This window comes from Miniopterus natalensis, chromosome 4 (assembly GCF_054644295.1).
Source record: "Miniopterus natalensis isolate mMinNat1 chromosome 4, mMinNat1.hap1, whole genome shotgun sequence".
NCBI lineage: Eukaryota > Metazoa > Chordata > Mammalia > Chiroptera > Miniopteridae > Miniopterus > Miniopterus natalensis.
The window spans coordinates 98,749,607-98,776,315 of NC_142084.1; the positions used below are offsets into that span (position 1 = coordinate 98,749,607).

The following is a 26,709-nucleotide window of genomic DNA, read 5'->3' on the forward strand; positions in this document are numbered from 1 at the left end:
GTCATTGATGTTTCTATCTTCCCCTCTCCCTTCCTCTCTCTGAAATCAATAAAAACATATTTAAAAAAAAAAAAAAAAAAAAACTGTAGGCAGCGGGAAGCCATTGGAAGTTTTCATAGGGCAGCGAAAAGATCCACTCTCTAAGATTTTTAAGGGCTCAGTGTCCTAAGTGGGGGTGTAGGTGGGGATGGGCAGGGGAAGGGTGGCCGCAGCGAGAGCAGGGACCGGGCACCTCATGGTGGGGCAGGGTGGGCTGGCCTGCGGCACGGAGGGCCGGCTGGCTGGTGTTTTGCACCCCAGGTATACTGTTGACAAGAGTGGCATTCTTTTTGGAGGATCGTATTTCACTCAATTGGGGTTCAGTGTCCATGTTTGGGGGCAGGAGGGTCAGCCTGCGAGCCTTCGTTTGCTGACCTGCCCCCGGCCCTGGGCGGCTGAGGGCCTGGTTCTGGGCAGGGCCGGGAGGTCCCGTGGTGGGGTCTCTGGTTTGCTCCTGGGCTCCCCACCCCACGTCATCTCGACGGACTCTGCAGTTCGTGGTCAGTGCTGGTGCATTCCCGGGGCTCGGGCCGGGTGCAGTCGTAGAAATTGGGCCCGAGGGACCAGGAGCAGGAGCCACCCGGGTTGAGCAGATTCCCGAGGCCTGGAGACTGTGTGAGTGTCTCTGTGGCTTCAACAGAAAAAGAAAGTAAGCTGGAGAAACGCCGCCTGGGCGGTTTACCGGAACTGTGAAGAGAAGCAGATGTGCGTCCTGAGGAGGCGGCTGCTGACGTGCCGAGCACTGGAAATGGAGTCCAGGGCGGGTAGTCCAGGCCCTCGCCGGCGGGCGGCCCCCAGGAGAACCGCCTGGGATGCGCCTGCTGAGTCACAGGCCCCTCGCCGTCCCACGTGTGGGGGCCGGCAGTGCTCGGAGCTTCCCGGAGGCCCCCTCGCAGTCACTGCGCGTCTGTGGCCCGTGTCGGGTGTCCCTCGGTGTCCCAGAGGCCAAGTGAGGGGCCTGGGGCCGTCGTGTAGGAGGTGGTTGGGTGCAGGCCTGACTCTGAGGGGAGCACCAGCCCCACACATGCCACCGGGCTGCCGATGCCCAGGCTGGAGGCATTGTCACTTCGCGTGAGGTCAGGCAGGGCGCTCGCAGGCGCGCGGTTTTCTCCGAGTCTCCCGCGCGCTTTCTGAAGAAGTCGGCAGGCGTTTGGTGGAAGTTACTTTCACGCCCGTCCCGTGACATCCTCTGAGTGGTGCGGCCAGTGTGCTCTCCCTCGGAGCCCGGGACACCTCTGCTTGTCCTGGGCCCCGCCGCGGGCAGCGCTCATAAGTGAGCCAGGGCCGCCCTGCCGGGTGGGCCCGAGCCTTCCCTTCTGGGTCTGAAGTTGCCACCTGACCCCTGGGAGCCCAGCCCAGGAGCCCAGGTCTGTTCCTTCTCAAATTCGACTCTCCTTTAGCCGGGGGAAGATGAGGTCCCTCGGGGGCTGTGCGGGAGTGCGCTCCTCCTGGTGCCCGGCTCGCGGCGCCCGCCTCCCTGCCAGGGCCACCCTCCCTGCCTCCTTGTGCCTTGTTCCTGCCGCGCCTGCGGCATCTGTCGCTGGGACCCGGCGTCTCATCCCGATCACTGTCATTGTTACCAGGATCCCAGGCTAAGCGCCTCCGAAGGAAGCCCGTGGGGGGGTGGTTATTGTCTTCCTGTGTCTTCCCGCTGCCCTGAGACACGGGGCTCGGGCTTCGCAGAGCTGTTCTCCCGGGGTTGGCCCTTCGGTGCCAGAAGTCCCCACAGGGAGGGGCCTCGCTCTGGTGTCTGCCGAGGGGGGGCCGCTGCCGGGCTGCTGGGGACCCGGGGGCTTTCCAGGAGTCAGGCGTGGCACTGACCGCACTGACCGCACTGACCGTGAGGGCTGCGCTGTGACTGCCGCTCCTGCTTGAGCGAGGTCAGTCGCGCGCCGGGTTAATTTACCTGCACAGTAAGTGGAGCTGTTTCTCCGGTTGAACTTTCCCTGTAAACAGGCTTCTCCTTTATCTTTGATGTACAAAAAGGAAATAGTTTTAAAAGGAATTTAAAAACCCATTACACAGCCAATCGCTTCCAAGTAAAGCATGGACCCGTGTTGACTTTTTGGCCTCCCCAGTGATTCCTCGTGGGCTCCGATTTCCAGTGAGAAGTCCCTGAAGTGACTGGGGGTGTTTGGTGTGTGTCCTGGGGGTCCACTTGGGCACCAGGCGGATTTGGCGGTTACGGCACCACCTCTACTTCGGCCTTCAGGGTCCTCTCTGTAGCCTGAGAGGTAGAAAGAGCGGCTTGTCCCCTGCGTGGCCCGTGAGGGACTTGAGACCCGGACGCCCGCATCACCAAGCAGATCGGGTCCTGTCCGGGCCTGGGAACGCGGGAGATAAGGAGCTGCCCTCAGAGGCTCCACTCCCGGGGGAGGTAGAAGCAGACAGCTGGGTGCGGGGGGCCTGCAGTGGGAGCGATCGTGGGTGAGACGGCTGAGGACAGACCTCGACCCTGACCTTTGAGTAGAGACTCGGGAGCCGAGGGGGTGAGTCAGGAGGGTTCTGGGGCAGCCGGGTTTCAGGCAGCAGGAACCAGCAGGGAAGGGCCCCCGGGCAGAAGCAGAGAGGCCCTGGGGCAAGCGGGGCGGGAGGTAGGGAGGACTCGGGTCAGAGGTGGCAGGGCCTCTGCGGGGACCCGGCTTCTACTCGGATGAGGGAGGCCGAGGCGGGGCTTGAACAGAGGAACGCGATGGTGACTCATTTTGAGAACAGACCGAAGGGGACAAGTGTGGAGACGGGGAAACACTCAGGAGACGCAGGAACCCTGGTGAGGGGCGGGGCAGCAGCCGCCCAGGGTTCATGACACGCAGGAGGGAGAATTCCGGTCTCGGATAGACTGGCAGCATTCGGGGATGTTAGTTACTCCTGATGTAGAAAAGTTATTTCTTATCAGATAGTGATGTTTTTTACAATATACTTTAACTGATTTTAGAGAGAGGGGGAGAGAGAGAGAAACATCAACGTGAGAGTCCTGATGGCTGCCTCCTGCACGCCCCCTACTGGGATCGAGCCCGCGTCCCGGGCCTGGGCCCTGACTGTGACCTCCTGGTTCACAGGTCAACCCTCAGCCACTGGGCCACGCCGGCTGAGCAATAGTGATATTTTTGAGAACAGAAAACAAACTGACGGTTGTCACGGGAGGGGGTTGGGGCCAGGTGGAAAGGTGAAGGGACGGAGCAGACCAGCGGGCAAGGTTACGGAGCAGCCCAGGTGGGTCACAGCACAGGGAACAGCGTCCGTAACGTCACCGTGACTGTGTGAGGGGCCCGGTGGGTGCGCGAAGCATCGGGGGCCGCTCCGTGAAGTACAGGGCGCTCTAACCACTGAGCCGTCCGCTGAGGCTGGTGCAGAGCCATAGTGCGTGCAGACGGAGACCGGAGAGGAAGCGAATGAGGCGTCCTGTCCTGAGATGTTACGGAAGTTACTTCTTGGTGACGATGTTTGTTACCAAGGGCTTAACTTGCTTCTCTGTGTAGCTCTATGTTTCCTCTATTTTCTACACTAAAAATAATGTTTGTAATCGGAAAGAAACAGACTTCGTCTTAGGAACTGTTCCCATACAGCAGTGCCGCCCGGAGAAATGACTGTGAGCCGCATCCCTGCTGTAAATTGCCCCACTGGGGAAGGCAGAAGAAATAGGTAAAATTATGTATTTTAATAATGCAAAATATCCAAAATGTTATCATTTCAACACATGATCAGTATTAAAAGTTAAAAGATAGTTTCACTTATTTTTCACGTGGAGTCTTTGAAATCCAGCGTGAATTTGTAACGCATCTCAGTCCGACGGGCCATGTCCCGCTGCCCACAGCCCCGGAGGCGGGGCCTCGGCCGTGCTGCTGAGACCCTGCGTGTGATGAAGGTTTTCACCGTAAAGCAGGGTCTGAACTCATTAAATTTCCTCTTAGCCGGGCGTTCAGCATATCCCTACTTCTAGACTTAACTACTGTTTTTAGAAAAAGCATTCTAGAGAGAACCAGAAATGCGGGATCCTCGCAGGTCAGTGTAGGTCTGCTGCTTTCTGAGCAGGAGGAAGGGCCAGGAGCCAGGGAGCGGCCCGCACAGACCAGCCCGCTCTCGCTGTCCCGGGGCCAGGCTCCGACGAGCCCCGGAACCGACTTCGACTAAACGTTTCACTAATGTCATAGAGACAAGCATGGTACGAGGGTGATGGAGCACAGAAATCACTAAAGAAACCTAAGAATAAATAAATACTAAGTATCATTCCAAGGGGAAAACCGTAACCACCACACACGGGTGACACGGTCAGGGTGCGAGTTCAGTGTTTCCGCGTCAGGTCCACGCTGCGAAATGATTTAGTGAGCACTCGAAAGTGAAACCATATAATGGCGAACACCTGAGTGAGTTACAAACAGCAAAGGTAAGTGTTTCGTAGCATTTCTGTTTTAACTAAAACAGACATGGGTGAATCTGTAGAGATACGGGTGAATGTGCGCACGCACGCACACGCACGCACACGGTGCCGGCGGTCAGCGGGATGCTTCGCTGTGCACTAGGCCCCGCGGACGCCTGTGCCGCCCGCCGCCGGGCTGGCCCGCGGTGCCGCTGCAGGTGGATGACGTCCCAGAGGAGGCAGGTGTCGAGGAGCCTGTCCCGTTGGAACGAGGTGTTTGTTCCCCGGGGCTACATGAGGAATTGGGGGGCGGGGGCGGGGCCTGGGCCGGGAGGCCACCCGTCTGCCATCCCTCTCTGGCCACCGTTTGTCCCCTGCCCGCTCTCCTTTCTCCCTTTTCGTGCAGCCTCCGTGTTAGAAGGTCGGGAGCCGAGCAGCGCGTCTGCCTCTCCGCTGGGCTCGCTGACTGACAGAAACGCGCCCTGTTTACGTTCCTGGCACATGTCTTTTATTTGGACGGTGACCAGAGGCAGACACCCAGCCTGCGGGCCTGGAGACACGCAGAGCTTTCCGCAGGCACGCGCCGCGGCCTGGCGGGTGAACATTCGCAGCCTGACCTCGCCTCGGTGTAACGGACGCTGTAGAAGCGGCTAATCCAGTTGCTGGGCACTTGCCTACCTGCGCATCAGTGTTTGCTGTGGGAGGTTAGTAAGGCGGCTAATCTAAGAAGACTGGGTTTGATTCGCGGGGAAGCTCACAAGATGTGTTTTGAAATGAGATAACAGGATTTGTGATTTTTGGTGTTCGTCCAGTAAAACCGAAACCCCCCAGATCGACACCCCCAGCAGACGGAATCTGTTCTTTGACTAGAAGTTTAAATTGCTGGATTTACAAGTTGTCTTAAACACGTGTCCTTTGAACAGTTTAAAGTGTTACATAGTGTTGGGATGAAGTCATCGGGCTCTGACTGCATTCGGGTGACTGGATAAAATGTATCATTGTGGAAAAAATACTCGGGCAGCACTTGCTGCGGGGAGGGGCTTCCTCAGAGCCACCAGCAAGACTGAAGTCAACTGTCTCCTGCCTGAATTTCTTTTTCTTTTGCGTGTGCGTGGATTTTAGGAATTTGGGGCTTTCGTATTTTAGGAAATTGGTTTTCTGTTGGGAAATGATTGGGGCAAGATGGTTTTTTCCTATTGTACCTCTAATGAGCCTCTCGCCCTGAGGACATTAGCAGCCCTGGAGTGATGGTTGGGGGCAGCTGCCCTCTCTGCACAAGTCCCGTGACCCTGCCCCCCCCCCCGGGGGCCCCGGCTCTTGCTAAAAAGGAACAAATGGACTCTGGTTTTTAGCAGATGCCCCAAAGTTGAAAACACCCCTGGATCCATTTGGAAATTCAGAGCAAAGCTTCAGCGAGTGGGTTTTGATGACAGTAATTTAAAAGAACAAAATAGAAACTTTTTTTCTTTTTTTTTTTCAAATCCTCACCCAAGGATATTTTTTCCATTGATTTTTAGAGAGAGTGGAAGGGAGGGGTGAGGGAGGGAGAGGGAGAAGCATCGATGTGAGGGAGATGCCGATTGGCCACCTTCCGAGCCCGCAGCCCGGGCACCCGGCCTTGCCCGGGCACCAAGCCGAGGTCCTGTGCTCAGGCTGACGCTCTGAAGGCCGAGCCACGCTGACCAGGGCGGACACATCTTCTTTCCTGATGCTTTTTTCCTCCGAGGGAGGTGAGCAGGTATAAAAAATGAACTACAGCTAACTGGTGCAATTCAGAGTTCGTCACAGCTTTACCCGTTTCCCAGGATTTAAAGAGAGTTGCCTCGCGTGGTGAAGCTCGTGCACCCGTTCCAGCTGCCGGGTGGGGGTGCGCAGCGGGACGCAGGCTGCTTCCCACGTTCACCCAGTGATGAGGGGAGGCAGGCCTGCCGTGCACTCAGAGCCGTCCTGGCGAGGGGCCGCCTGGCGTCTGCGTCGGTCTGGGTTCCTGCCTCCGGGCGCAGACGCTCAGTTTAACCTTGGGTGAGGCTGTGCCCCCGTGAAACTAAACCTTAATGTGTGAAAGGAATCTCGCGTCAGAGCGGGTGCCATGTGAGCCGTGCGGGCAGGGCCATCACGCGCTGGGCGTGGTCACCCGGCTGGGGCAGGTAGGCTGAGACCCTGGGCCGGCTGCTCTGGCCAGGACTGCGGGAGCCCTTCTCTGAGGCTCTCTAAGGTGCTGTGCCCCTTGGCCGGGAACCTCCCCCAGGAGAACCGTGGCCCCTCTGTGCTCACACCTCTGTTGTGGGTGATGTGGACAATAGGAAGCAGCTGTCTGGGATCCTTGGACCTTCCTGACGTTGTCCTTCCGGGCAGGTGGGGGGGTGTCTCAGCGTCGTCAGAGAAAGTGGGGAGGTGGGAAGGACCCAGGGGCAGGCAGAGAGGAGAGCTGGGGGTTCTCTGTCCTGTTTCCCTCTGGACGTCCTGATCACTGTGGTCACTCGGATGTCACTCACTCAGGTGCAGTTAGAGGCTGTCTCGGGTTAGGGTTCCCAGCCTCACCGTTTCCTGGGGATCACTAGTGGGCGCATCACCCATGGCAGACAAGTGGACCCCGAGGAGCGAGCCCTCTGACCCGTCAGGCTGGCCTGCGGCCCTAGGGAGAGAGGCCCTGGTCGCTGCTCCCATGGACCCTGCGGTTTGGGCTGCAGGTCACGCTCCGGCAAAGCACGAGGACGGCGGAGCCGTCCCTCCTCTGCCCGTGTCAGAAGCAGATTTGTAGGGTGACCGGCAGCTGCACACGAGTGAGGTGTGTGCCGGAAACGGGGCCGGTGCTGATGTGGCGTCTGGCCAGTGAGGCTGGGGTTGATTGGTGTCTTTAAGGAAGCGCCGGCCGGGCAGCGAGTTCTGCTCCCGTCCGGGGCCGTGGTGGCAGCTGTCCCAGACGGGCCACTGTCCCCCCACGAGGGATGGACGGTGCCAGAGGGTGCACCTCCCCTCGGAGGAGCGCAGGACCCCGGGACGCAGTGCAGACCGGCCTGCCGCCCGCTGTCACCGCAGGTCTGGGGGCTGCTGTCCCAGGGCCGCTTAGGGCGGCTGCCCCGCCCCACTGTCTGCGGTAGGAAAACGCTCCCTTTATTTGCAACCATGAGGAAGTGAGGAAAAGCACGAAGAATCGTTTCCTATCATTACAAACACGGTGGCACTGAACCCAGACCCCGATTCCCGCTCGTTTCCGCGGCAGCCGCTCGCCTGTGTCTCGTCCAGCCTGTCCCCTCCCCGCTGCCTGTGTCCTCCGGCTCGCAGGGCCTGGTGCGCGGGTCCCGGGGACGACAGCGGTGGGGCTGGGAGTGGTCGTTCAGGCCCTGTCGCTTCCTGGCGTGGTTCCAACGCCGGCTTTGCCACATCTGTTGCCACCCTGTCCCCCAGGCGTGTCCCTCCCAGGACCTCCCCAGGTGAGGGGCAGCAAAGGGCACAGCTGCGCGTGGTGTGTAACTACGCGTTGTGACAGTCACCTTCCTAGGAGTTGGGGCATCCACACCCTCACCAGACAGCTCGAGAACATTTGGTGGCACGTTGGACAGATGTCCTGCTGTCCAACAGTCGCCACCCATACGGAGGCTCCGCTCTGGCCTCGTCTCTGGAGCACAACTAAACCCTGTTCCTCTCTGTCACTCCCCAGGGCTCGAAGGTCCTCGTGGACGCGCGGGACAAGCTGGGCATCCCGTGGCAGCACTCGGAGAACGAGAAGCATGGCATGTTCCTCATGGCCTTCGAGAACAAGGCCGGGCTGCCCGTGGAGCCCGCCACCTTCCAGCTGTACGTGCCCGCCCTGCACGCCCTCTGGGGGGACTCGGGCATCCAGGAGGCCTTCAGCCGCAGGAGCGAGTTCCAGCTGGTGAGTGAGCCTCCTGCTGGCCGCGGTGGTTTCACCCGTGGATTCTGACCTTTGGTGGATGACCTTGAAAACTGTACAAGTACAGGAAGGCTGGGAGTCCCTTTAAATCCTAAAATTCAACAACCTAAAAAGATATCACAAAGGCAAACAGCTCTCTCAGTGGCCCGAGAGGGAGCCAAGTGAACTCGTGTGGCTCAGTCGGTGTTTCTGTTCAGGACTGTGAAGGGCTCTAGAGGGTTGAAGACCAGGTGACTCAAGGAGCTCAAGGTTTCAGGTCTCGCCACAGTGGGAAGTGAATGCCTCTGGGGACAGCTGCCCCCTGGCTGTGTGCAGCCCGCCCTCGGGCAGGGATGTGTTCAGGGCGGCACCTCGGGCGCTGCTCTGCACCCTCCCCGGTGTTCCGTTCCTATTCCTTTCACTTTAGGTCTTAACGTTTCAAAACGCTCAGTCAGTCGTCTTCGTCATTTAGGTTCATTCAGGTTATGAATCTATAGACAAAGTTTGGGTGCTGTCCCTGGAGAGGAGGGAGGGCCCTGCAGAGCCGTGCACCCCACGGTGTGCTTCTGTTCGCAGTGACAACCCCAGCTTAGACCCACTTACCTGACAGAGGGACCTGGTGGCTCAGCACCCACCAGGCCCCAGGATGGACGACGAGGCGGGAGAGTGTATGCCCTTTGAGCTGTGACTCTGCACGCCTCCAGGTCCTCTGGGCTCGGTCACCTAGGGTCTGGATTCCCCTGTGGCTGGGAGTGACGGTGCCAGGACAAGGCCACGGCAGGGTGGCCAGGAAAACCCAGTGCAGGGGTGGGGAGGCCTGGGGAACCCTCCACCCCTGTGCCACCCTGGAGTGGGCCTGCAGCCTGCTGGGGGCGGGGGGTGACAGCACTTGCTGAGGCCACGCGTGCCATGCTGGGCATAGTGGAGTTCCCCATGTACAGAGAAGCCATAGAAGTGTGTAAAGCACCAAAATAATGATCCGATTTGCAACTTTTCCAGAAATCCCTGTCAGTGCAGGCGTGCAGGGCGCGCTGGAGGGGACGCAGGCCAGGCAGGGGCTCTTCAGAAGTCAGGACACTGAGAACTTGAACCAGGGCAGAAATGGTTTTGAGACTTGACCTCAGCGTATCTTATGATTTACTGCTACTGGGTTTTTGCACAGCTCTTTGCTTGTGATCTAGGTCATCGTCGTCTTCATTATTGGGCGGTGTGAGTGGCTGGGAAGCCACCAGATGCCGAATTAACTGAGTGGTGGAGCCGGTGTTTGCTCATCTGTTCCCTAAGCTGGTGGCCCATGGGCTCCATGTGACAGCATGGTTCCTATAGGTCAGGGTTGCCTCTCACCCTGTTCTCTCTCCACGTGCCAACATTGTTGCTATAGGTCAGGGCTGCTTCTCACCCTGTTCTCTCTCCAGGTGACAACATTGTTGCTATAGGTCAGGGCTGCTTCTCACCCTGTTCTCTCTCCAGGTGACAACATTGTTGCTATAGGTCAGGGTTGCTTCTCACCCTGTTCTCTCTCCAGGTGACAACATTGTTGCTATAGGTCAGGGTTGCTTCTCACCCTGTTCTCTCTCCAGGTGACAACATTGTTGCTGTAGGTCAGGGCTGCTTCTCACCCTGCTCTCTCTCCAGGTGACAACATTGTTGCTATAGGTCAGGGTTGCTTCTCACCCTGTTCTCTCTCCACGTGACAACATTGTTGCTGTAGGTCAGGGCTGCTTCTCACCCTGCTCTCTCTCCAGGTGACAACATTGTTGCTATAGGTCAGGGTTGCTTCTCACCCTGTTCTCTCTCCACGTGACAACATTGTTGCTGTAGGTCAGGGTTGCTTCTCACTATAGGTCAGGGCTGCTTCTCACCCTGCTTTCCAAGCGGATCAGCTCCATGTAACATCGTTGCTGAGGGTTAGGGCACCTTCCCTGCTCAGAGGACTGGACAGTTGTCCTGGGAGCGCTCCTCACCTGTCCTCCCGTTGCCAGGGCACATGCTGAGTGCTCACTTGCTCAGCTGTCGGGAGGCTTGGCACAGGTGCCCATGGGCAGGTGAGCTCTTTGTTTCCTCTCCTCTGATGCTGTGCTTCATGCTCCTTGGATGTTAGTGAATCCTTTTTTACATCCATTCAGTTTTTATTTCGAGGTGGCGGAGCCTGGTGTGTTCTTGGAAAGGCAGGTGGATCTGGAGACACCAGCAGAGAAGGATGCTTGTGCTCAGAGCACAGTGTCTCTTCATTTCTGACATCAAGTGATTCTGCCGTTAGTGATTTTTCCCATCGCGTTCAAAGGAATCGCCTCTGTGGCATTGCCAGAGACTGCTAGGAAAGGCCGGCTGTGCGGGCTGAGCTGTGGGCATGGAGGAGGGCACCCATCGTGGTGGTGGGTGCTGCTGCCGAAGGGCCCAGGGAGTGGGAAGCTGTGTGAGATCAGCCTGCAGCTGACGAGCAGCGGGCTCATTACAGAAGGAACCACTGGGATTCGTGGCCTGGCTCCTGACACGAGTCCACATGTGCTGCCCAGCCTCAGTGATGCCCAGGCTTCAGAAGCACTCAGTTACCGCATTCGCTGTCCTGGGCCCGGCCCCTGCCATCTCCCCTCCCTCACCCCCGTGGATTGGGCTTTGTCGGGGCCACAGAGGCACGGCGTGCACGCGCTCTGGCCTGGACGGCCCCCCTCCCGGTGCGGCCCTGGTGTGAAGTGCCCCAGATGCTCCTCTGCATTCCTGACACAAATACCGCTCACGCTGTGTGGTGGTTACAGCTCCTTAGAAAACAACAAGCCCATCACTTTCAAACAGGCCTGACTCGCAGGTTAACGCGCCTTTGGAAACTTGCCTGTGCTTTTGCTATTATTTTAATCGAGTTTCCAAACACTCTCCCCAAACTTTCGGACACTGGAGGGCCGGGCTAGATGGAAGTGGGGTGATTTATAGCAGGACAGTAACGTTCTGTAACTTCCTGGGAGGCCACGTGAAACAAAGCAACATACTGCAAGGGCACGGTGCCCTTTCTGTGCCTGGTCCCTGTGCTTCTAGGAGGGACGCTGACTGTAGTGGTCGCTTTCAGCTACTCTGGGAACAGTTCTGTGGCAGCTGCTTGATTGGGAATAAGACTGGAAGTAGCAGCCTGCCTGGCAAAGGACAGCTCTGTCCACGGGCTGTGTGGGGTAACGTAAGAGCTTTCCACTGGCTCTGGAGGGTGTTAATTAGGCTAGCCACCTCCTTGCCCTCTGAGTTTTACCGAGGCCCCTGGCTTTAGCTGTCATCTTTTTCTTCTTTTCTCCCTATAAAATACTGCAATCTAACGGTTCAGAGTAAAGAAGACAGGAGAGCCCCAGGAACTGTGATGAGGACGGTGCCTGCAGCCTTGGTGTTTCTTATGGTGCAGTCTGGAACATTCCAGAGACTTTCTGCTTGGAAACAGTGGTGGCTGCTGCCGGTGGCAGATGGAAGTGCGCCGGGTGTCTGCACCGTTGCTGTGAGATTTGGTTGCATGTGATGCAAAACCCAGAACAGCAGGGACTGTTCTCTCCCCTGTGAAGACGTTCAGAGATAGTCCAGGGACTACAGGGTGGGTCTCTGCAGACCTTCCCCAGGGCCCTGCTGCCTGGCTCCTCCCTCAGGCGTGGCGCTCTGGTGCCCCCCAGACAGCAGGGGGGTGCAGAGGAGGAGTCTACCCTCTTCCTTTTAGGGCGATGTCCTGCCAGCACTATCCAACAGTCCTGGTGAAGCTCAGCACCCGAGGGTGGTCACGTGGCCACATCTTTGGGGAGGTCTCAGCTGGTGCCTTGTTGCAGATGCAAGCTGCTGCCAGAGGTAATAGGGGGCAGGGGTGGTCCTTAGGGGTGCAGCCCCTGGGAGCGCACAGTGGGTTTTGTGAGTGATTTGAACTCTTCTTTGTTGAGGAAGGAGACACGGTAGCACATAATATATACTCGAAGAAGTATTATATGTGGTAATGGAGACACCTCACAACTGTGCTCTCGGTCATGTGTCTTTAATTTCATGGAATTCATTCATTCAGCAAATATTTGTGGAGCAGACACCATGTGTCAGACACTCACAGATCCTCAGAAATCACAGAAAACAAACAAAAACAAGTCTGCGCCCAAGTGGAGCTGATGGTCTGACAGGCGGAGACGGGCAGTAAATAAGTGAACGGGGGGGGGGGGTGCCTGTGTATGTGCGTGTGTGTCTGTGTGCGTGCATGTGTTTGCCTGTGTGTGTGTGAGCCTGCATACATGTGTTTGTGTATGTGCATACTGTGTGTACGCGCGTACGTTTGCTTGTGTGCGTTTGCCTGTGTGCACGCGCGTATACATGAGCATGTGCATTCTGCGTGGGAGAGGGGGAAAACGGAGCTGGGAGGGGCCGGTGGACAGAGGGCAGCCTGGGTGGGTAGGTGAGGTGGTCGCAGAGGTTTTGCAGCAGGTCCTTGGTTCTCCCGCACTTGTTTCCCCTTCTCGTGTGGTAACCAAGGTTAGAGTTCGGCCATGGAGCCAGGCTACGTTTCCTGCTCTCACTGGTTAGGTGCAGCCGTGGGACTGAGTTCTGGGTCGCGCTCTGACGGTGACGGGACACCTGGGCCCGGCTCCCTCCTTTCCGCAGGCTGAGTGTCGAGAGCCTGGGCAGTCAGCGCAGGCCCACAGCGGCAGCCACGTGCAGAGGCGCCCCTGCCCGAGCGGGCTAAGCCTCTGACGTTAGCCGTATCTCGGGGGGCTTCCCCGAGTGGCATCTGAGAAAGCTTCCTGGAGGAGCTGGGAGAGCAGGCTTTTTAGGTGCCTGGGGGAAAGGGAGGGAGGAAAGAGTGTTCTGGGAAAGAGCCGCTCACCTTTTTAAAAAAAATTATTTTGAAATAATTGTAGATTCACAGAACATTGCAAAAGTAGCACAGAGGGGCCCCTTGCACCCTCTCCCAGTCTCCCCAGTGGTTGCATCTTGCACGACTACAGCGTCATGAAGCCACGTACCATGTGCGTGTGCGTGTCTCTTCACGTGTGGATTTGTGCACCCACTGCTGCCATCCAGACACAGAAGTGTCCCCACCTCAGAGGCCTCCCTCCTGATCCCCCCGCCCCACACCATCCCTCACCATGCCAGCCACTCACTGTTTCTCCATCTCTGAAACTTTATCATTTGGGCAAATGTTGTATAAATGGAGCCGTATAGTATGTGATGTGTTGAGGTTGACATTTGTCACTCATCCTGATGCCCTTGAGATCCATCCAGGTCGGTGCACATACCAATAGTACGTATGTTTTTGTTTCTGAGGAGTATTTCATGGTGTGGAGGTACCACAGGTTTTTATCTAAACACATATAGTTAGATATACATGCACCAGTGTGCACATGTCTGTGTACATGTACATGAAGAGTGCATTGTTTTATCCTACAGGACAGGTCAGCAATGTCAGAAGCCAGTGAATAATTTCTGGAGAAAATACAGTTATATTTCAGGTGCTAGAAGATCAGAGGTTACTCTCTCAGTTTGGGTTTGCTACCATGTATGTATGAGCTTTTAACCTTTCAAACTAAATGAACTTCATCGCTGATAATGGGGATCTCAGCCGCCTTCAGACCTGCTGCTGGCGTGGGAGGGCTTGAGAAGAGACCCTCGTTGACAGTGAGACCACTTGCCAAAGGGACGAAGCTCATGACGAAGCTCCTGGCCAAGGTTAGAACCAGGAGACATGGGTTTGTTTGGGTCCTGGTCCCAGCTCTGGGGGTCCCAGCTCAGGGGGGTCCCGGCTTGGGGGTCCTGGCTCAGGGGGTGGCACTCAGTGTCCTCTGGGGGGCTCCTGCCTGAGGACGGAAGCTGGAAGTGGCAGTGCTTGCTGTTCTTGGATCCCGTCTGCGGAGAAGCGTCTGTGTGCCTGCTCGCGACCTCGCCTTTCCCCTCGGCTTCATTAATCATGAGCAGCACTACAGGCCTACCGACCTCAGAACCGCTCCTGCAGGGGAGAAGCGCCGTGCGTGCAGCAGAGACCCCGCGGGAACGTTGCTGTAGGCCTGTGTCCGGGGGTTTGTAAGCCGGTGACATGAGGCCCAGGGTGGGAGTGACATATACTGGGATCGATAATGGAATATTACATGATAACCAGGCCAGAAATGCTAAGGGGGAAATAACAGATCTGACTGAGTAAACATTTTTAGCTTTGGTCCAGCAGAAGTCGGCATAAAGAAAATTAAAAAGGCAAATGACAATTAGGGGGAACCCGCAACCTCTGACGAAGGTGCTTGATACAGGGGGCGTGTGAACCGCCGCATCTGCGCAGACCACGGGCGAGCGGCGGGGCCGGCTGGCCCAGCAGAGCGTGGCGTGGGGAGGAAATAGGTCACTGGCCTGCCGCTAATCACCCAGAAGCCAGTTAAAGCAGCGGCGAGGCAACTTGGTGTCGCCTGGAGTAGCGCCCTGGGCTGGCTGGGCAGGGAGGGGAACTGTCTCAGGAGGGTAGCGGGAGGGTAAAGGATTCGCCATCTCGTTTGTGTCAGATGGAAAGTGTTGTGTCCTCTGGCAGCAACTCATTCTCTGAAGAGTTTATCCTAAAGTAGTAATTGTAAGATTTCCCACTTCTAGTTACGGGGACTAGTTATCCAGAGACTTATGTTGAAAATAGTTTTAAGTGCTGAAAGTTCCTCTCTGAAAGCACCTAGGCTCCGACAGGATTATGAAAATCCCGGGTGAGCCTCAGGTCAGCAGAGCCCTCAGCTGTTCCCTGCCTGAGACGTTGCTGGTCTGGACCACGAGCCTCCACTCCAACTTCAACGTACTCTGGGGTCAAGAGGAGGTGGAAATGGAAGGTGGCAAAGTTGAGGATCTGCTAGGAGACACTCCTGCAGTGAGGTGGGCCCTCCGAGGGAAAGAGGAGCCAAAGTAAACCCGCAGCAGGAAAGTGCCACCTGGGGGCTGGCTCCTGGGGACTGTGGCCCAGATTCACAAGGGCAGTGCGAGGACCCAGTGCTGTGACTTTAGTCCTGAGTGACACTGGGCAGGGAGCACGCCGCATGCCTGGTAGGAGCAAACGGAAGCCTCCGGAAAAGACGCTTTAACCCTAAACCTCAGAGGATCCCCACAGACGCTGTGTTTAAGTCCTGGGTGTCTCAGAGCGAGCCGAGGTCACAGGAGATGGGCACAGAGCCCGGAATCAGAAGAAACAACAGACGGCAGAAGCGGGTCCACAGTCTTCAGATTAACACAACTGTACTTAATGTGTTTAAAGGAGTAAAAGTTAGAAAATATCTTCAGGAAAAACTGGAAACTATGAAAAATTACATAATGTACTTTAAAAGAACAAACTAGAACTTCTAGAATTAAAAAAATACAAGAACCAAAATTTTAAACTCAGCGGATACGTTAGTAGTTTGAACACAGTAAAAGAGAGTATTGATGAACTGGAAGAAATGCTGGAAGAAAGTATTAAGAATGTAGAACAGAGACAGACGCAGGGAAATGGGAGAGAGGCGGAGGGCGGGTGTGGGGTGAGATGTCACCTACACTTAAGCAGGAGTTAGAAAGGCAGAGGCCGTAGGTGAAGAAATAATGGCTGATAAAACTTATCTGGCAAGAGTAATAAAAAAGAACCCATAACTAGACATATTATAATGAAACTGCAGGAAACCAAAGACAGAAAAGCCTTAAAAGCGGCTACAGAAAAAGGTAGAGAGAAACTTCCCAGGAGCGACGTTTTGACAGCTTTCTTCCCAGAAGCTACCACAGAAGCCAGAGCGCGTGAGAGCCTGGAGGTGGTGCCTGAGGGTCTAAGATTCTGTAAAACTGAGGGCAGCGTCGAGACGTTTTCAGACAGAGTTGGTCGTCAGCAAACCCTCACAAAGGGGACCCCAGGGACTGCAGTTCGGCCGGAGGGACGTGGTTCCAGGCGCGGGGCCCGGAGCAAGACAAGCCTGGCTGCTCACGTTTTCTTTTGGCGTCAAATCTGAGGATTCGTTGCGGCATCCCGGTCAGGAAGATGTACCCCTGTGTTTTCCTCTCGTCTTTAGGCTGAGCCATTCTGAGTTAATTTGGGGTGTGGACACCCGGCTGCTGCAGCACCATTTGCGGACCGTCTGTTCCTCCGCATGGAGTGGCCTTGGCACTCCTGACGGAATCGGGCCTGTGCGTGGTCGGGTCTATTTCTGGACTCCCCGTTCTGCTTACTTAGTCTGTAGGTCATCCTTACGCCGGTAGCACGCTCTCCGATTACTTGGCTATGTGGTAAGTTTTGCACTCGGGAGGCGTGAGCCCCAGCGCACACCGTTTCGGTTTTCTCCGTGGGGCTCTGGTTTGCACTCCCCGGAGGACCAGCGACAGGAAACACCTTTGAAGAGGAAAGTGGGAGGGGCCTCGCTCCGCGGAGGTCAGCGGACGGCAGGCCGGCTTCCATGTGGCCGGGTTTTGTTTGGACCCCTGGCTACGAATGTCTGTCACGTTTTTAAAGCCTTGGGGGGAAAAAGAAGACTGTGCAATAAAGACACTGTTTCTGGGCCACAGAGCCTAAAGTATTTACCATCTGGGCCTTTCCAGAAAAACTTTGCTTCCTTTGTCTAATAAACCAGATATTAAGATTTATTTAACAAAACTTTAATACCATGGACGGATTGGTGCAGCGTGAGATAAGTAAATCGGTGGAACCCCACGGAGAACAATGAAATTGCACCCCCCACCCCACCCCCCCAGTTTCAAATGGGTTAGAGACTTACCTGTGAAAAGCAAAACTATGTATCTTTTAGGAGCTCATGTAGCAGCCCTTCATTATCTTGGTGTAGGGAGAATTTCTTAAGTCATTAAAAGTGCAGGTGCAGCCCCGACGTGCGGCCCAGTGGTTGGGCGTCTTCCGTGCACCAAGAGGCCGCTGGTTCGATTCCCGTCGGGGCACATGCCCGGGTTTTGGGCTCCATCCCCAGTGGGGGGCGTGCAGGAGGCAGCCGGTCAGTGACTCTCTCATCACTGATGTTTCTCTACCTGCCCCTTCCTCTCTCTGAAATCAGTAAAGACATACCTTGAATAAATAACAGCCCCATCACCAGCTTTCGTGCAGTGTCATCAAACACTGCGATTCCCCGAGCTTTAAGGTTTTGTGGAATAGCCTGCAGTTCACTTTTGTTTGCTGAGCTTGAAACAAGTTTTTGGAAATATCAAGCAGAAGTCTCCGTGTGAGAAGGTGGAAAACATGTTGCTTTGAGAAGCAGTTTAATTTATTGACACTTTTCAAATGTTCCCTTTGTCCGGAGGCTCCTGCCGCCCGGCCGTGGGCGGCTTACGTTTCCTTTGGCCCTGCTCCTGGGCAAACCCGTGTTGCTCTAAGGAGGCTCCCCGGCCCCAGCGAGTTGGGTTTGGTGCACTCACGGGCGCTGGGCGCTCCACCGGCAGCATCTCCGTCGGTGGCCCTGTGCCCGCAGGGTCCGCGTCCGAGTTCCCTCTGCTGGCTCTGGCTCCGGACGGAAGAGCTGACGGGGTGTTTGTCTCGTGCCCCGTCGTCCACGGCAGAGAACAGGACGGGTGCGCCGGGGACCTTAGTGACCGGCTGAGGTTTCATCTCCAGATTGTGCGTCCGATCAGGGTCACAGAAGCAGCTTCATGAGGCGGCCCTCACCTCAGTCTGTGCCTTACGCACGGAATCGAAGGCGAGAGCACGCTGCTCGGCCGGCCCGGCTCTGACGTTTCAAGGCAGGGTTGACGACCGTGGTCCGTTTGGGTTCATTACGGGCAGTGGGTGAAAGTGACACACCTTGAAGTCGTGAAGGAGCCAGTAGCGCCGCTTCCAGAACCTCCTCCGTGATGCCTCTCGGGAGCGGCGGGTGGAATCGCGCTGGGTTTCAGGCTGGCTTTAGATCACAGGCCCTTTGGGAGTTGAGAAACAAAGGACGACATGGGCCGGGGTCGTCCACCCAACGGGACTGCACGGTGGCCAGCGGGGAGGCCGGGCTTTCTCAGATGCGGCCTTCACTCGGCCGGCTGGCAGGGCTGCGGGGAGAGTCCCGTGGGGACCCGCTGTCTCCACCAGATGAAGCGGACAAACTGCCAAGGGCAGGCTGGCCGCCCTGCCACGCTCAGGGGATTCCATCTGTGCACCCCCAGCCCTCCCGGGTCATGGGGGTGCGAGCTCCTGGGGTGGGGTGGGTGTCTCCTCTGAGCCCCTGCTAACTCCTCGCCAGCAGCGCTCTCGGCGGCGGTTATGGGAGGAGAGGGGAGCCCCCGAGGCCGCCCACCGTCCATCCCTCCTCGGGTGTCTGTGGTGGGCAGGGTGAGTCAGCGGGGCTGTGGCCCTGGCGCCGGAGCCCCGTGCGCCAGCCAGGAGCACAAGAGCCCTTTATGAGCCGTGTCTGGGCATCCCCGCCCTTGGCCTCCCGTCTCCCCCGCTCCCACGGCCGCAGCTCTGCCTGGTGCCACGGGCAGAGCTCGCCTCCCCTTGCTGCAGGGAGCCACACTGCCGTGACTCAGATCCTGGCAACGGGACGGCGCTGAGCCCTGCGCTGTCCCTTTGTTCCTCGAGGTGGGGGAGGGCCAGCAGGCGAGCGGCCAGCGAGGGGCACCCTGACTCGGCTGGCTGTCCTCCCCAGCGAGGGGGTGGCGGTCGGCTCAGAGCTCTGCCGTCCTCGGGTTTTGCTCCCCTTGGCACTGAGAGCCTGTCGGGACGGGGCTGCTGGCCGTGTTCCGATCGCTGGCACGTGGTCTTTGGTGGTCGGTTCCACGAGTGGATGCCGCCCTGCACGTGGGTGCGTAAGAGCGTGGCCTCTGGAGATGCGAAGGTTTCTTGACCTCAGGCCAGTCAACTTCCAAGCTCCGGTTTCCTGAAGGAAAGGGAATGGCGCGCCGTGTTTGGATTAAACGTGACATCGCACGTCAGGTGCAGGGCACGGCCTGGCATGACCACTGCCGAGAAGCCGTTACTCGCGTTGTCGTTTGGCTGGGCGGTGGGCTGTGCTGAGCCGGCCACAGCCCCCTCAGTCTTTCAGGAACAAAGGCCCGGTGGACACGTACCAGCTGGCACTGCCAAGGCCTGCACGCCTCCTGCGGTGAACCGTGCGGGCGCCCAGCCTCGGTCAGAGCTGGCACTCGGGTCACGCCTCGGCCCGTTGGCTGCGCGGGTGTGCGCTGCCTGGTGGGGCCGAGGGGAGCCCGCGTGGGGCCTGTGGTGGCTGCGGGGCGTCTGGTGTTTGTGAGGCGGTGGGGAGGGTCGGGCCCCCGCTGGGCAGCCGGGCTGCTCCGCTGCGCTGAGGCTGCGACAGATGGGACAGCGAGCGGCGGTTGGGGCTGAATGTTAAGCAGTGGCCTGGGGAGCGGCCGGCGCTGACCTCTACCCACCAGAGGGAGGAGGCGGCACCTCCAGCCGCTGCTGCGCCCTTTCTCTCGGCGGCACCGACGCCCCTGCTCCCAGCAGCCTGTCCTCGCAGCTGCTCCTGAGGCGGCCTGTTAGCAAACTCACGTCCGTGAGGGACGAACCAGCAGCTCCGAGTGCACGTGGAGTAAAACTGCACCGAGTGGGGGGCTGGGAAGCTGGCTGGGCCTGGACACGTGGCGTGGGAGGGTTTCTGTCCTGAGAACTGACAGACGCGCGGGGGATGACCCGGGGCACAGTTTGGGTGGCCGCAGGGCGCTGTGACTCCTTCCCGCAGCCGGGCAGCGTTCGGGGGAAGCTTCCTCTCCGTCCTCCGCGGCCTCAGGTCCTGCCCTCGCCGGGCATCCTCGGGACCCTGTGGGAGGGGCGTGGCCTCGTGGAGAGCCCGCTCTGTCCCCGCGTCCCAGCCCAAGGGCCGCCCTGAGCCTGTCACCGCCCAGGCCGCCAGTCAGGACACGGGGCTCGGAGAGCGGCCTGTCCCCAGGGAGCGCGGCCGGGCTTGCACTGCCCGGGGCCCCTGCAGACGCCCCCACACCCCCCACACCCCGTCCATGCAGCCAGGACGGGCTCCGCGTGAGGTCCAGGTGCCGGAGGAAACGGGGGGCTTGTGAGGCCCGCGCTGGTCATGACTCCGGTTCCATCCTATTGTGTTGGGTCCGGAACAGGCTGTCCCCGAACGAGTCACGGCTGTGCCACTGGCTGGCTGACCTCGTCAGGGGCGAGGAGGGTCCCGTCCGAAGGGTGCCCCACAAAAGAACCTGCTGTGAAGAGGGGCCCTGTGCCCGGGGCTTCGACAGCCCCCCGTGATTGCGTCCCGCAGGCGAGGCTGGTGTGCCGGGCGGGGGCTGGGACGTCCCGGGGCTGACGGCAGCTAAACTTAGCTCCCGGATAAGCTGCCTGTGGGAGGAAGTGAGGGAGGACTTGGGGGGTGGGGGCTGGGAGGACTTAAAGGGACAGCGTCCTGCGGGTCCTTGGGGGGCGCTCGGACGGACCTTGGACTCGCCACTGTCACAGGTGTGATTGCCCAGCGGGGCCGCCGGTGTCGACCGGGGCGATGGGCTCGCTCAGCTCTGAGGGCTTCCTGCCGCCTGGGGAGGCCGGGCCGACCTGCAGTGTCGGGTCGTTGGGGTGGACGCGGGGCCGTGTGCAGAGCGGGATAGACAGATGGGCCCGCGCGGGGCAGCTCTGCCCAGGAGTCAGCCTGCGTATCGCGGGCCGAGTGAGCTCTCACGGGGAGCCCTCACGTTCACCAGCAGCCGTGCCGGGTGCCCGCCACTCCCCGGGCGGAGGTGTAATCGGGCGAGGGCAGCCCCGCTGTCCCCGGGCTCTCGGCCCGGCGCTCCCACCGCCTCCGGCTCCCAGACTGTCCTCTTGACTTTTATCTCCCCAACACTGAGTACCAGCCGTCTGTTTCATTTAATACTTTTTGGACGGAGCATTTATGTCATTGTCACGTGTCATGGTCCTGGGACAAAGCCGCTGCTGCTTCCGGCCCGAGCACCGTGTGGCAGGAGGGGAGGAAGGACCGCAGTCCCGGGCTGGAGGAAAGGGGCGGAAGAGCAGGGCGCCCAGGTCCCCGCAGCTTTCTAGGGCCCCCCGGAGGGAGGGCGGCCTTGGGCCGTCGGGTGGTGCCCTGCACTGCGTCTGTCTCTCCCTGGCTCTTCCTAAAGCTGTAAACTGCAGAACTGTCCCTGAACCTGTGACTACAGACGGGTCTGAGAACACGGGCCGGGTCAGGATCCTGAGCTGAGCGCGCCGCACCCCCCCGGGGCGAAGGCGTCCTGTCCTTGGTGAGCCCCGCGCCTCCCCGCGGCCCCCGTGCGATTCGGGCTAATTATTCCACTTCCTTTCTGTGTTTACCACCTGTTACCCCTAAACGTACTGAGGAGCCTTATAACTTGCCGCTTGTGCAGATACTTGCCCGCCCCGAGCCCCCGTTTCAGCGTCTGTGACGTGGGTGGCAGGGGCCCCACCTTGGATTCTTTCCAGGGTTAACTGAGTCTGGGAGCAGCACCCGGAGCGATGCCGGCACATGGTGACCGCGTGTGGGTGAGGGGGCGCAGACATCGCCACCGACGGTCTCAGGTCACCACTGCGTTTGGAGAGTCACCGTGTGGTCAACCGGTGCTGGTTCCTACACCCCCCCACACACACACCCCGTGTCCCCGTGTCCCCGTGTCTGACTGCACTGCCAGGAGTCCGTCCACTGGGCCCGAGCACAGCGGGTGGTTCCCGGCCCTGCGGCCTTGACCGTGACGCTGCTGGACCCTCGGGCGCGGCGGCTCTCCGAGGCCCAAGGGTGTTTCCTCGCCAAGCTCGTGCCCCCCGGGTGCGCAGTGGGGTCCCCGAGGCACGAGGCCCGTGACATCCCTGTGGTGGTGCCCGCCTGTGCGTACAGCCCTGTTTCCTTGCTCTCGGTTTTACTTCTGATACGTGAACGTTGATGTCGGGAGACGCTGCGTGAGTGGAGGGCGTGTGTTCCTGGAGTCGGTACAGATGCCGGCTCTCCCTCCAGGGCCCGAGCACACCGGCCCTAACGCACCCCATCTGTTTGGAGCCGGCCAGGGAGGAAGGCCCACGCCAGGGGCGCTCGTGGTTGGCTGGGTTTTCAGGGCTTCTGTTTCTGTTCATCAGGAGGCGGCGCTGGGGGGGACCACCATCCCCGTCACTTCCATCGGGCGGGGTGGGGGCCACACCAGTATCCATAGGACAAAATAAAGAACCACCTTGGCCTAAATCTCACACTCTATACAAAAATTAAGTCAAACTGGATCATAGATTTAAATGTAAGACTTTGAGACGATAACACTGTATAGACTCTGGGACCTGGGCCTGGGTGAAGAGCTCTTAGATGTGACACCAAAAGCACAGTCCGTTAAAAAAAATGATTTTTAAAAAATATATTTTTATTGATTTCAGAGGGAGGAAGGGAGAGGGGGGAGAGAGAGAAAAATAGAAACATCGGTGATGAGAGTCACTGACCGGCTGCCTCCCGCACACCCCCTGCTGGGGATCGAGCCCACACCCGGGCATGTGCCCCGACCGGGAATCGAACCCCGATCTCCTGGTTAGGTTGATGCTCAACCACTGAGCCATGCCAGCTGGGCAAAAAAAATCATTTTTGAAAAAATGTCCATTTTGGTTTCGTCTAAATTCAGAACTTTTCCTCTGCCAGAGACCCTCTTAAGAGGATGGAAAGACAAGCTACAGAAAATACCTGCCAACAGCCTAACGGAGGACTTGTCTAGAACTGAAACTCAACCATAATAAAATCATCCAGGTAGAAAATGGGCACAGAAGCTGAAGAGATTTCGCCTAAGAGGACGTACAGATGGTAAATAAGCACATGAAAAAATGTTCAGTATCACCGGCCATTAAGGACATGCCAATTAAAACCATATTGAAGTACTTACCAAGATCAGATTAAAATACCACAGGCTGGCTGTTGTGCAGGGAAACTAGGTCTCTCGCGCTAGGGAATGTGAAATGGTACAGTCATCTTGCAAAACAGTGTGAGAGTTTCTTTTAAAAACTAAACATAGTCCTGGCTGGTGTCAGCACCACCTGGTCCACCAGGAGGTCTCTGGTGTGATTCCCGGTCAGGGCACGTGCCTGGGTCCTGGACTCAGTCCCAGTAGGGGCGTGTAGGAGGCAGCCGGTAGGTTCTTCCCTCTCATTGATGTTTCTCTCCCTCTCTCCCTAAAATCAATAAAAATAATATTTTTTAAAAAACTAAACATAATACTATATGGCCCTGCAATCACACTCCTGACCATTTATCCCAGAGAAATGAAACCTCTCTCTGGACTGGTGAATGGCTAAACTGTGGTCCATCCGTACCAGGGACTACTACTCAGCTATCAAAAGAAACTAACTACCGAAACACACAACAGCAGTTGGACCTCAGGCATCCTGCTGAGTGAGAAAAGCCGTCTCCAAGGCCACTCACTATATTATTCCACTTAAAGTACCATCTAGAAAAGGCAAAACTCTACCGGCAAAACACTGGCAGAGCGGTGACTGCAAACGAGAGATGGCCGTCAGGTGCCTGCCTGCCCGGGAGAGGGACAGAGAGGAAGGGTGGGTGTGACAGTGAAGGGGTGGCTGGGAGGAGCCCCCGGCGGTGGTGAGCGCTGCTCTGTCTCCATGGCGAGGAGTGGGGGCCACGCGAACCTGCAGCTGTGATGAGGTGAGTGGAACTGGATGCACACGGTGTACCGAGGCCAGGTCCTGGTTCTGACGTTGTAGTATCGTTACGTAAGGCAAACCGTCGAAAAACGGGGTGACGGATACACTGGGCCTCTCTGTACTGTCTTTGCAACTTCCTGTGCATGTAGAATTATTCCAAAATGTAAAATGCATAGCAAAAGAAAAATAAATTACCCCTAAAAGGCAGAAACCACAGTGTGAAGAGCCTGGTTCTGACGCTTGCTGTCTCCTCACACTGACTTTTGCGTATTAGTGTCTTATAATTTTCTGTTGAAAGCTGGACATGTGTCAGCTGCTGGCTCCAGCCACATCTTCGGTTCCCGATAAGCTGTAATTCCGTGTACTCACCTGTCTCTAGTGGGGGAAGGGGTACAGTTTGTCCTCTTAATGTCAGTGCTCTGATGAATCTAAGAAAAGGTGTTGATTTTCAGTTTCCTCAGCTCTTTCCTTGAGGATGAGAGCTCTTTCCATGTTGGAGCAGAAGAGTGTCATTTCTTCTTTGACCTGTGGATTACTTAGAAGTGTGCTGCCTAATATCCTGAACATGATTTTCTGCAGATTTACTGTGTTTGGAATTTGTGAAGCTTCTTGAAATCTGTAAATTTATGTCTTTTACCAAATTAGGAAAGTTTTCTGTTTTAAAAAAAAAAATTCTTTCTGCCTGATTCTCCCTATTCTCTGTTGCTGGGTTTCAGTTAAGGTACAGTAGCCCTTCCGAGATTGCCCCACAGATGCCAGAGGTGTTGTCTTGTATTAATCTTTTTTTTCCTCTTGGGATTGGATCATTTCTATTTTCCCCATTTCAAAGCTCACTAATTCTTTTCTGTGGCATCTCCAGTCTGTTAAGTCCATCCATTAAATTTTTTTCTTTAGGTATTGCACATTTTACTTTTAAAATTTCTACTTGACTCTCTTTGTATTTCCTGTTTATCTACCAAGATTTTTTTTCATGTCTGTATCCATTATAAGCATGTTATTACCTAATTGAACATAATTATAATAGTTGCTTTAAAGTCTTTGTCTAGTAAGTCCAGTATCAGTTATTGGAGTTGGTGTCTGTTGACTATTTTTTCCCTTGAGAATAAGTGCCCTTTTCTTGGCTCTCCATATATTGAGTGATTTTGGATTGTATCCTAGACATTACAAATGTTGTTTAGGGACTCTAGATCTTACATTCACCAACTAATAGTGGTTTTGCTTTAGCAGACAGTTAACCTGGTTAGACTAGCTTCCAATTCTGTCCCGCTGGCATTGGCGGTGGCTTAGATCTCAGTTCAGACTGCTTCCAGTGTGCGGCGTGTCAGCCTCGATTCCTGTAAGCTCCGAAGGGCCTGAGTGAGAGGAGCAGGAGGTGAGAGAGGGGAATTTCAGGGAAAGAGTCATCAAACCAGGCAGGTTTTCTGTGGTTCCAGCCACTCTTTCCCTCACCAGTTGTTTCCTGTCCGGCGTGAGAGAGACAGGATGTGCAGACAAAGCAAGGACACAGACAGCAGGCGGGATGTGCCGCCTCCCTGCTCCCAGATCACGGTTTTCCCACCTCCAGGAGTCCCCGTGCGGGAGGGGAGAGGCCTTCAGTCCGTGGCAGAGGCTGGGTGTGGGGAGTGAGGGTTCTTTCTTCCTGGAGCTGTGGGTGCATTTCCACGGTGTCCACTGACCTCTCCAGAGTGGACGGTCCCGAGTCACCCCCTCCACAGCACCCTGATGTCGTCATCCTCTGCGCTCTAACCGGAAGAATCTGTTTCCACCCCTTAAATCATTCCAAGGCCTTCATTTTAAAACGGGAAGGCTGGTTCTTCACTGAAGGGGACTGACTCCTTGGTGTCTCCCTCGGGGCCTGCTGGAGACAAGTGGGGAAGGAGAAGTCGGTAGCTGGGTGCTGCCCTTCCTCACCCCTTTCTCTGGTTTTCGTGAAGTCACAGGCTCGTGTATAACCTACCTCCCTACCCCTCCTCCCCAGAGGTCTGGGACATCAGCCTGCGCGGGCGTGGCCTTGCCCTTTCTTTTCTGAGACGTGGTACTGAGGGCTCTCCATGGGTCCCCTCCCTCCTCAGAGCCTCAGTGGGGAGCACGCGACCCGAGGGCTGTCCTGTCTGTCAGAGTCAGAGCCCAGGGAGGGCTCAGAGCCTCGACCCGGGGGGGGTGAACTTTCACCGTCCTGCTCTCAAGGGAAGCTTCTGCACGGTTTTCACTGCCCGCTTCCTCTATTCCACTCCACTGAAGTCGCGTCTGAAAGCCCCCTAGACGTGTCCTGTACCCTGTGGGAGCCATTGCATGTGGTGGCTCAGCAAACCCTAGAACAGGACCTGGGTGCCTGTCCAGGTAGGGGCGGTCCACAGGGGTTCAGTCCTGAGGGCATCTGCAGGACGAAGACGACTCATCGGTCCACCCGGGGAATCTAGACAAGGGGCTGCCAGGCCCGTCATTCTACAGATGTGAAGTGAGGGGGAGTGTGTTCCGGGCACCGGGGCGTTTGCTCAGATGCCCCTTCCCTTAGCCTCCGTCTCCAAGGACAGTGCCTGGAGTGAGCGGGTCCTCAGCAGAACCCGGCACAGGGACGGAGCCTGTCCCCCCGCGTCACTGGGTCAAGCAGACTGTCCGAAAGGCAGCCCGAGTTTAAGTCTCGGGGTCGGAGCTAGAGAAGCTGTACTTTTTAACTTTTAAAAAAATGTGTTATTAGTTTTTACAAACCTCTGTACACTCAGTCCCCTTGGGGCGCCGCCCTGTCCACGCAGAGGTGAAGCAGCGCCGTGCCCTGGCGACTGGCCCGAGGCTGAGCTGTGGCTTTTCCCGCAGGGCGAGTCGGTGAAGTACTTCCTGGACAACCTGGACCGCATCGGCCAGCTGGTGAGTACGGCCGCCCGGCCGCGCCGCGGGGAAGGCGGGCGTGGGCAGAGCGGCTGG

At 57.2% G+C, this 26,709-nt stretch overlaps 1 protein-coding gene across 2 annotated transcripts in view; it reads left to right on the plus strand.

The window, feature by feature from the left end:
* The window catches only part of GNA12 (G protein subunit alpha 12), a 44,419-nt gene that overhangs the window by 15,478 nt on the left and 2,232 nt on the right, over positions 1-26,709 (plus strand). The window contains exons 2-3 of one of the 2 annotated variants that reach the window (XM_087817026.1): positions 8,058-8,273; positions 26,602-26,652. In XM_087817026.1, the coding sequence (XP_087673152.1) occupies positions 8,058-8,273; positions 26,602-26,652 (267 nt within the window). The remainder of the gene's footprint in view (positions 1-8,057; positions 8,274-26,601; positions 26,653-26,709) is intronic. The other variant, XM_087817027.1, reaches the window with a different exon arrangement.